General features: G+C 30.1%; 1 protein-coding gene across 1 annotated transcript; it reads right to left on the bottom strand.

Moving 5' to 3' along the window:
* Positions 1-6,723: 6,723 nt before the first annotated feature.
* On the bottom strand, positions 6,724-8,256 carry LOC108562007 (Krueppel-like factor 13). Its single transcript, XM_017920177.1, has 2 exons — positions 8,216-8,256; positions 6,724-8,151 (listed from the first exon to the last, which is right to left on the bottom strand). The coding sequence occupies exon 2, from the start codon at positions 7,637-7,639 to the stop codon at positions 7,001-7,003; it is 639 nt and encodes a 212-aa protein (XP_017775666.1). The 5' UTR covers positions 7,640-8,151; positions 8,216-8,256; the 3' UTR covers positions 6,724-7,000.
* Positions 8,257-11,362: the final 3,106 nt, after the last annotated feature.

The following is an 11,362-nucleotide window of genomic DNA, read 5'->3' as shown; positions in this document are numbered from 1 at the left end:
TGAGGTGGGTATGCGTTACAATTTCAAAACTGATTTATATTAAATTATTATTAAAAACATGTTCTCGTTTTCATTCAAATATGCAATGCAACCAACGAGCATCGAAACACCCCCGTCATATCGAGGCAACGCCATAGGAAAATAACTGAAAGAAAATGTGTATTTCAGACGGGAATGCTTCAGTATTTCGCTCCTCCTGCAAAAGCGGAAACTAGAAAACAATTTGTTTTCGCCGCAGAAAGTCTCCCAGATTTGTAAATAAAATCTAAGCATCTAAAATGAATGGAATCCATTTCGCGATCGGCCCCTCGTTCCTCCGATATTTTATATCGCGTGCTATTTATTTATTTATACCGAGGCAACGATTTCACACTAAATCTATTGAATGTCCGGTTGTCCGTTATAAATGATCGAATCTAGTATAGAATGTGCAGCAATACGTATAGATTTTTATGGATTACGGCCGACCGCAAATTTATTGCTCGGGCTCAGAACTTCTGGCCTGGCGTTATTATTTTGTTTCCGGACTGCAGACGATATTTTCCTTACATTATTTTTCATCACAAAATTCATGGTAACCAATTAAATATCAACAAATACAGCATGAAAATAAATATATACTGCAGGCAAAATACGTTTGTTTTTTTATTATTTTCTCATCGGATTTTACTGGTAAATAAATATATTCTTTTATATAGTCTACAATTTTATTAATTCATTATAAGTATTTCAAACAACAATAAGTCGTTTTGCGCCGGTTCGATTTACGACGATTCACAATTACGCCACCGTGAAATAACGCTTATTAATTACTGATTTTACACTAATATAGAACTAAACCCTATAATTACCTCACTGTAAATATGGGTTCATTTTACGCCGATTCAATTTGCGACGGTTTTATATATATAAATATTTTGGTCAGTTTATAGCTATGTTTATAGCTTTCGTTAAGTTAATTTCGTTTTTTTATTATTTTCATCCCAAATTTTATGATAAATATATAAAAATTCAGCACGGAAAAAGAATATTAGTGGTAAGTATTTTATTAATTAATGATAACTATTTTACAATTATAAACAAGCAGTCTTTATTAATAACTTTGTATAGAAGTTCTCATTATATTTTTTACGTAGTACAAACTACATTCATTTCATAATTACGTGGCACCTGATTGTTTTTAGGTTAAGTTGTTGGGCTCTTGCTTTAGGTTAGGTTGACCTGATCTCGAATTAGGTTATATTCTAACCAATTAAAAGATTTTCGGTTTATGTTTGGTTCGTATAGAACACATTTTCCTTAAATTATTTATATCACAAAATTCGTAGATCTTATTAAAACACTAACAAAATTTTTTATAAAACTTACTACTTACTACAAACATATTGGTTTAGTTTAATATAATTTTAAAAAAATCAAAGACAAATAAAACATTTTCAAATTGCCATAAACATACTAAATACATATGTATATATTTTCTTAAAATAATTTTCACAATAAAACAATCACTATTCGCATGTAGCTACAGGTTTTATCAATACGAAACGTCTCATTTTGCACATCTTTTGTCCGGGCATTCCAAAAAAAGGAAATCTTTGCAACACCCTTTACAAATATTACATCGAGCTCCGATGGTTGGAAGAAAAGAGATACTATTGCTGTTTGTGATTTGGGCCCCTTTTGTTTGTGTGCAAAACAAGGAGAACGAAATTGGTTTTCTTGTTTACACTTTGCTACCGAATTATTAACCTTCCCTAATTTATTGTTTTCTCCCTCCCCTCTTCTCGCAACTATTAATGTTTGTGTTACTGTTCGCAGTTCACTTCTGTTTGCATCCCGGATTCATCTGCAAATTAGTACATTTGAAACGATTACTCTGATATTCAATCTCAATGACCTCTGATGTAGGCGAAAACCCGATGTGTTTACCAGTTTCAACTTTCTCATGCAATCTTATTTTTATTTACTACCTTACTTGACTTGAAAAGTTTAAATTCCTATATTTTTGTACGGAAAATAAATATAATTTCTTCAAAAATTACATTATATAAACTATTACTATTACTGATTTGTAACTTTAAATAACAAAGAATGTAAAATTTATTTCATATTTAAACAAATATGCAGTAATATACAAGAAATAAATCAATTTAAAGTAGTTTTTGGATCTCTCACGAACATTGAAGTACATTTTTCGAATACAAAAACTCTGATGTAATAAATAATACTTTATAAAAATGTACTTTAAACTCTTCAAAAAAAGATAATTTATTGCGATGAAGTACAGAACTGTATCTATTGCGAATTTCGAAATATTAATTTCGCGAATATTTCAAGTCACGTTTTTATGTGAAGTCATCAACAGTTGTACATTTCATATGAAAATGATATATGAAATTTCTGAAGCCTCTGAAAAAACAGGGCTCTGAGAGGAGGGCAGGGTGAAATCGCGCAAACGCGTGTAAAAAAACGGAGGGCTGAAAGTAATGTTTATTGTCATGATGAGAACCGCAATTATTTTTGGAAAAGAGTGAGAGAGATTGCGAAAATAAAAACGTACCACAAACAGGGGAGAACCGGACGGCGCATTTGATATGTAAAAGGTATTTATTTTATTTGCTTTCGCTTTGTGCGTAGAAATGAACCTCGACCCATTGATCATGACTATAATGTTTCAATTTTGCATTTTCAATTTATTCGAACGTATAGTTAGTTATGTTACTGCAAATAATTGTGTCGTTCATATATTCCATTGGGTGCAATATATAGTAATAATATTATGGAAGTTATAATTACTTATAGCATATCGTACAATAATTTCACTGAAAATTGATTGTTTTACAACGTGTTTACTCAATAAAAATATCTAACAGTATCTAAAGAAACAAACAAACATAGTCCCTACAAACAATGTGCATGTACTAAATCTTTACGAATTGACCGGCGGATATATTCGCCCAATCCGAATATGGCGCAATAATATCACTGAAAATTGATTATTTTACAACTTGTTTACTCAATAAATATATTGTTTCTAATTTCTAAACAAAAACATAGTCCCTACAAACAATGTGTATGTCCTAACTCTTTACGAAATGACCGGCGGATATATTCGCCCAATCCTTTACAGAAGAGACTTCGCTTATACAAAATTACATGTAATTTTAGTTCTAAGTTACTACTTTTTTTATAAACGGAACCATAAAAGCTTTGACGTTAATTATGTAGAGGTATTTTATCAAAATACGCCACAGCAATTTTGCAAAATATATGAAAATGTGAACTTGATATTCGCCGCAAAGGGTAAAATATTATTTATGATACAATTATAAAAAAAATAAAATTGTATTTAATAAATTATTATTTTATCACCAGTATTCAGTTATCATATATTTCTTTCTTAAATTGTATACAATGATCTTTAGAAAATGTCTGAAAAATGATTTATTCGGTTGTATATTTGTTTTTTTTTATTTCAAAGCTTCTAATTCATTTTCGTACAAGTTTACAAATGTTTTAGATTTATGCAGAATGCGAATGGAAGTGCGTATACAAAGGATAATGCCTGCAATATATCCAGGGGATTAGCGGAAAATGCGCAACTTAGCTCTGTGTATACTCCCCCCTGAGGGTTTTAAATTGGCCGGGAGGTAAGTAACGAGCAATCTTTCACAAAGTTCGGTGAAACCCGCCAACCTAACGCCCGCAATTCCTTTTAACTAGTTCCACCCTCTTATTAAACTTTATTACTATTTTTCCAATACACCTCCAGTGTGCATCGACATTTCAGCCCCACGAGCGAAACTAATGCCATCAATTTATATTTTTTTTTTCCTACTTGACGAAGAAAACCGATAAGTCATCAAATATTGAACGAAATTTAATTTGAAATCCATCTACATTATTCATCTCATTCGACCAAAATGGTATTTTTTTTTTCGTAATGCGAGTTTATACTTTTGCATTACTCGTCTAATTTTGCAGATTCCATCAGGGTTTCCCCAGGAGACTTCATAAAACGGGGGAAGCCGGTCGCTCGGTCGGATGGAGGGGACTGAGCGTATAGAGAAATGGAAACGTATTGTATTAATATTTTAACGCAGTGGTTCCAAACCATTTGACGTTGGAATCGTCCCCAAGGCTAAAGTTTTGTTCCAAGGTTGCTCATCCCAAAGGCAACCTCAAACTGTACGAATATCATGTGTTTTTTACACCGCATTTCCTGTCCTTAGGCATTAAACCTTTCGTAAAATGAAATTCGTAAAGTGAAAACTTCATACTGTGTATAAAACAAAACACATATTGTTCATAAATTGAAAATTCGTAATGAAAGAACTATCTTAAACAACACATCATATCAAATACTTTTAATCATATTTATCTTCGTATTTAAATAAAATTTCATTACTTAATTAATTCATTAATTTAATTTGAATTCATTATTCAAACGTAAAATATATAATACTCCAAATATATATCTTGCAAAATTCAACTCCGTTCTCAACTTATTCAAGATTGTATCCTCACATATATCAATATTGAAATCGGAAACCTTCTATCCCCCACATGAAAATGTAATTCCAAAATATAAATTCCCTTCCAATACCTTATACTTTCACCAGATCAGTCTCTGTAGTATTATTACCGAAATCATTTTTTTTCTCGTTTCTTCTTTCTATTTTCTATGGCAAAAAATAAATCGATATATTTTGGATTAATGTTGTTATATATTAATTTTATACTAAAAGACATAATATATTTCATGATATTTACTCTTTAATATAATGAATATACAGTGCATAGTGCGGCTTCGATGAGTCCGGAATATTGGCAGAAACAAATACTCGCACTATGCGAGGTGTTGCTACAAAATGATTAATTGGGATTTAATATAAAGTAAGTGTTATTCTCATATGATTTTGATAATCATTTATTATATATGAGTAGTCACTTGTCTGTTCTTGCTTAATGTATATTTATTCCCTAATTATTCTCAAGTAACGGAAGTACGGAATACTCCAAATTTCTTTATATGGTTATCCCGTTGATGATGCTTATTACCATGTTCTTCATTACCACTGAAATCTATTTATTTACTATGATGGTTATCTCTGTTATCACATAGTACGTATTAAATTTATCTAGCTTGACTTGACAACAAGTGTTGTAATTAATTTCTAAATATGAACATGTGAAATGAATAACAAGTATTTTCTTAACTTAAAATTATTATATTTTTCATATTGCATATATGCTTAAAATATTTATAAATTTCTATCTAATATTTTTTTGACTTATACTGAAATTTCATTATTAATAGATAATAAATCATTATATAACTTGGAAAAAATAAAACGTTATTATTTAATTTACATATTTTCTGATTGTATTCTATAATAATAATAATCGTATTAAAATAACATTTATAAATAAGAAATAACAAAAATAAATTAAATATAACTGTATAAATCACAAATTTCACATTAAAGAATGATAGTTCCCTAGTTTTCTTAATTTCTGTTAAAAAAAAACCTGTTTAAGGAAAGAATGTCAGAAATTAATTAATTCTTAAAGGCGGGAAATACCTGAGCATTCTTCGACATTTTTTTAATAACATTTTGAAGCCTACATCTTTTATAATTAATCCTAATCAATAAAAAGAATAATCTTTACTTTAAAATACTTTCAAGTTTCAGAATTTGCAACAATCCAAATTACATGTCATTGATGTCTTTCACGTTAAAAATATTGTTATTTTCTTGTTTTGAATATATTATAACTGAATATAACTCACTTTAAAACATTTAATTGAAGTAACAATTTTGTCAAATGTTATAACGATTCTTCTCGTGTAATTACGTTAAAAGCATATAGCGGTTGTTGTACTAATTAAAAGTGTGTAGCCTGCTTGCAAGAATTCAAAGCAAAGTGAAACGATTCGTTGGTGGAAATGAAATGGTCCATAGTCAATTATCATTTAGACAACTTACGATTCGACAAAGGCTAATTAGATTCTGCAGAATGTTTGTGGAAGTTAGCCGCAAAATTAATCACCCAACATAGTAACGGATAACAAAAAAAGGCTGAAGTTGTATGATTACATTTGATTTTACATGTTGTTATGCAATAGTAAAATAATAATTATATTTATGGATATAAAATACTCTTAGTTGTTTATGAAAAATCTTCGTTATATTGGAAGTTCAATAATGTTAATTATCAGATAGTTTGTAAATTGCAAAGATTGTAAAATTTTGTGGTTTATGCTTTTACTTTGTTGCAGTTTTTATAAAGAAAGTATTTAATAATTAAAGCAATTCTTAATTACGTTCTTCTACTTTATTATCAATTTGCTTGAAAACGAATAAAGGAATTATTACCTAATTATAGGAGTTTATTTTTAAGTATATTCGTTAAATGCGTTAATTGATAATAATAATTATTAATATAGGTAATATATGAAGATATAATAAATTATTCTACAACTTCATTATAACTTTGTTGGAAAATGAATAAATAAGTAAATTAATACTTAATTATAGAAGTTCAATTTAGTTGGAGGATGTTCATTAAGTATGCCAATTAGAAGATAGTTTAAATTGTAAGGATTATAAATCTTGTAGTCTATACTTCTACTTTGTTGGATACATTTAGCGATGAGAAAAAAAGAAAGTATTTTTTTTAATAGAAAGTATTTATTAATTAAAATAATTCGTAATTACAGAAGTTCGATTCAATTGAACGCTATTATAAAAATTGCGAAGATTCGGTAAGTGAGCTAATTAGTAAATAGTTTATACAATGTAAGTTCGTTGTAATGTGGAAACTTTCGGTTGCCGACCTTTAGTTAACCGCCTGATCAACGAGGAAGATAAAGTTGTTATTATCTCGTTGCTTAAAACTGTTATTGTTGTTCTGCAACAAGCACGGCTAATTGTACATAATAACAACAAGCGTTGCCCAAGTAGCAGCAATAATAAGCCGTTTTTTTTGCGCTCTGTTATGGGTTTATTGCATTGGATGGGCGATGGGCGTTGGTCGCTTTGTATGGTGCAACTGGTTGATGGGGTGAGGATGTTTGCTGTATGGTCAGGAGGAGTCGTGACTCACCTGTGTGCGTTCGCAGGTGAGCTTTCAGATGGGAGCTTTTGCCGTACACTTTGTGGCATCCATCGTACTGACACTTGTGAGTCTTCCGGAGTTGCGGACCAAGCCTAGGTTGACCCTTAGCGGGCACCGACTTCTTGGCGGCGGCTACCACCGGCTCCACTTTGCTCGAGGTTGTCGCGGCACTAGTATCCATTAAACTGTTATATCCTTCGTCCTGTTCCTCTTTGATCGTGAGGCTGCCCTCGTCGTCGTCGGAGGGCACTTCCGGTACCGGTTCCTGTTTGATGCGGGTGAGATCTGTAAGGATGCGGGCTACCATGTAGGAGGAGGACTCGGTGTTTGGGCTGGTGGACACTTGTTCTTCTTTGATGAAGCTACCGGCGGCCGGCACCGGCTCAACAATAACAGCAGGACCCATGTTCTGGAAGATGGAATGGGACAGAGGCCTGGAGAGGTCCAATGGTCGGCAATGGTATTTGCTATGGGACATCTCCAGCAGGCACTGGGCCGCGAAGTTAACTTCATCCATCTCTAATTATGGTCGTGGTTACGGAGGGGGTGTAACTGGTGCGGAGAGATAGGTAGCAGTCGTGGTACACTTGCGGATTTTTTTTGTTGGATAAACAACAATGCGATTTAGTACGAACAGCACAGTAAATAACACGAAAACTGTATATTTAAAAAAAAAAGTGGTTCTCAATTTTTATTAAGTGATGATGATGGTGGTATAAGAGGTGGTGGAGATATGCTCATCTCTGTGGGGAAGGCGTGGAGAACACGTCGGTCGATCTATTTGGAGACCAGCCGCGACCATATAGCACCCACTGCGCTGACACACTGCGGGTAGAACTACTGAGGCTACTCACTTCCCCCACCTTTGCTGCTCTTGATGCTATTCCCTTCCATCCTCAATATGCGCAGCCCCAAGACTTCATGCTCATATTTTAAACGAACCCTCATCGCTCTTCTTCCTCTCCCCCAACCACCATTATATTTATTTATCTACACCTGTACAAATCCCAAATTCAACCATCCCAACCCCTGGCACCAACGCAAACAATTAGCGACCTTCAAAGATACAAACCACGTGCAGAATGCAACTCACCTTTTACTAATTGGAATGTTAAAAAGCGAACGTTGTTAGTTTGCATGCGTATCTTGTCCGGAGTGCATCCATCGAGTACATCAAAAAGCGACGTTTAGTTCACACTAAAAATGTAGACATTGCGTTTTATGTCACATGCCACGCAGTTCTTTCCATACGTTAGTCTTATCTAAATTATTTATGGCACTGCGTTCTTCTTATCGCTAAGCTGAATATTCAAATTGCTTTAAAAGCCTTAATCGGCGAAGTGAACTCACGTATTTAATTTTTCTTCAAAACTTGAAAAGAACGCTTCGTGTAGCACCCACTTTAAATTTCATATCTCCAGTATTATTTATTTCAGTTTTATAAATCTAATACATATTTCAATTATATATCATTTTAACTTAATTTATTTAACATCAACAAAAAAAAATGGTATTGTCACTAATATTTATTTGAATATTTCTCAATTTCTCTATTTCAAGTTTAATACAATAATCCATCACTGTAACTTTCATTTTATTCTCTATAAATTCTAAGAAATTATTTAGGAACTATTGGAAATATTTTTAGATTTACGCTGTTTAAAAGTTATATCAATGTATAACTTTAACTCCTGATATAAATAAATGTTATCTTTATTTATTAATTGTTTATCAAATTATTCTATTATTATGATTTTTTTTTCTCTGAATGATATAATCATAAATATGAAAGATTTTTTTTATAGAAAAATTTTAGCTTATTAATAATGAAAATAATCCGATGATTTGTCTGAACATTTTAATTTATTGAATAAAGGGTTTATATATTATTTAAACGGATTTGAAATATTAATAATTTCATAATTACTTATCAGTACCTATAAAGTAGTACCTAGTATTATTTACAGTTATAATTTGTTATCAGACAAAGTGAATAGTGGCATTGTAGAGCATAAAATCTTCAATTGGAGAGTTTACCAAAAATAAAAGTAATAAGATTTACTTAATGTTCACAGGAATAGATTGTAAAATAAATATATTATATGACATAATAAAAACAACTTGTTAACAATTAACTTTATTTCAATTGGAAAAAAAATGATAATTTTACTTACAAATAATTTTCTCAAAACCTAAATTTATTCGAAAACTGTTCAATTAAAATAATTTCTTATAGTATTTCCAAACAGGTAGAACAAAATGCAAAATAAGTAAATCTAACGGCTTATCAACATAATATCCAATAAGTTCTCACTTTTTACATAATAAAAGTTTTACTTTTTAAGCTTTGTCTGTATTCCATTTAAATATAATTTAATTTTTATATCACAACCAAAAATATTTAAACTTCATCCACATTTTTTCGCATTTTAAATTTGATTTATATTTACAATCATTTATGCTGTACATTTGGTAAATAATTTCTGAGAATATTAGTTATCCGATACGCATTTTAAATTGTGGGAAATAGTTTAATTTATGTAAATACACTAATTATTATAATACCATTAAATATTTAAACAAGTTTAAAAAAAATACAATTAAAAATTAAAATGACACATTTAAGTCTGTCGCATTGAGCCCAACTCAAATATCCATAAACTACTTGTTATCATATATATATTTTGTTCTCATGGAAACAGGCTAACAAGTACCGTATTTTTCGGATTATAAGACATACCGGACAATAAGACGCACCTCAAATTAAGAGTCGATTAATTGAAAAAAAATATTTTAAAGTTACCTTCGGACCATAAGACGCACACATAATTTGAGTCCATTTTTATAAGTGCGAACGGAATGTTTTCTTGTCTTTACTTAACAGTTTTAATTGTTCCTCTTGTTTTCTCTATTCTAGAGCCATTTTCTTTATTGGTGGTGTACCAAAATGTCTTTCTGCTTTTCTGTTTACCATAAGTGATCATATTTACGTTATATGAAAGTCTATTTAATTTAATTTTCAAATTTAGAGACGATTTATTGAAAAAAACCATAAGACGCACCCAAAATTTGACTCTATTTTTCTATGTAAAAAGGTGCATCTTATAGTCCGAAAAATACGGTATATTATAATTTATGTATAAACTTTGAATTGTTTAAATTTTTTTATGTAAATTATAGTCAAATGTACTTAATATATTATAATTAAAATTCTATTATTTTATATTATTTAAACATATTTATTGTCCACATTGTGTGTTAATTTTTCTGTAGATAATATTAATATTTCCTAACTAGTCAATCTTGGTAATGCACTAATTATTATAAAATTTATAGAATATTTATAAAATAATATCAGCAAATAAGTATATTATAGTAATTACTTTTGTTATGAATTTATAGATTTATGTTGATATGAAACGAAAATGCTTTTGTTATAATATAAAATCTATTAATTAGTACACTAATTAATATAATATCATATTAATATTAAAATATACAATCATTATACAACAAAATGAACGTTAATAAATTATTACATTTTGTAATGCTGCCAATTTCTCAAGCATAATAAAATGGACATATTCTGAACTCTGAATCGATCGTAATCGTAGAATTTAATCATTCCAAATAATCTATCCACTAAAAGATTCCACTTTTTATAATAATCACATGTATTGAAACCCTATTAATATAAATTTTCAAACATCCTGTTTATTTTACACGCATTACGGCCAAAATTCGCATTACACTATTCGCATGTTTTGTTCCATTATTTTTTCGTTTCCTCTCTCGTTTAATATATCAAATAATGCTGGACTAGCATTTATTCAAATCAAATTTCCGTCCAATTTATTTGATACACATGGAATTTTACAATTTCAACGTAGACACATGTTTATTTTACATTTTTATATTATTTTTAGTTTTATTTATATTTCGGGCGCGCTGTGCACTTTTTTATTAAATTAGGTTTTGTTTACATTCCGTTTGTATTTGATGGACAGTTAAACCCATTACATTTTATTAATTGTATTAAAAATATGTTTATGGCATAATAATTATATTCAAAAGGTTGGCAGATTTGACAAAGTATTCATCATATAAATCTGGTGCATCTGATAAAAAAAAATATTTTAAACATTTGCAGCAGATTTGCGTTTTTATCAAAAAACAATAGATGTGTATGATCCAAATTATTACTTTATAAAATGCAATGTATTTTATACATACAATTGTC

Source organism: Nicrophorus vespilloides, unplaced genomic scaffold, assembly GCF_001412225.1.
Source record: "Nicrophorus vespilloides isolate i.1.1-1 unplaced genomic scaffold, Nicve_v1.0, whole genome shotgun sequence".
Lineage (NCBI taxonomy): Eukaryota > Metazoa > Arthropoda > Insecta > Coleoptera > Silphidae > Nicrophorus > Nicrophorus vespilloides.
Note: the sequence above shows the minus strand (reverse complement) of the source record. Positions and strands in the feature narration are given on the sequence as shown.

Excerpts from the sequence above, each read along its gene's own strand:
- LOC108562007 (XM_017920177.1), bottom strand. The coding sequence starts at position 7,639 with ATGGATGAAGTTAACTTCGCGGCCCAGTGCCTGCTGGAGATGTCCCAT.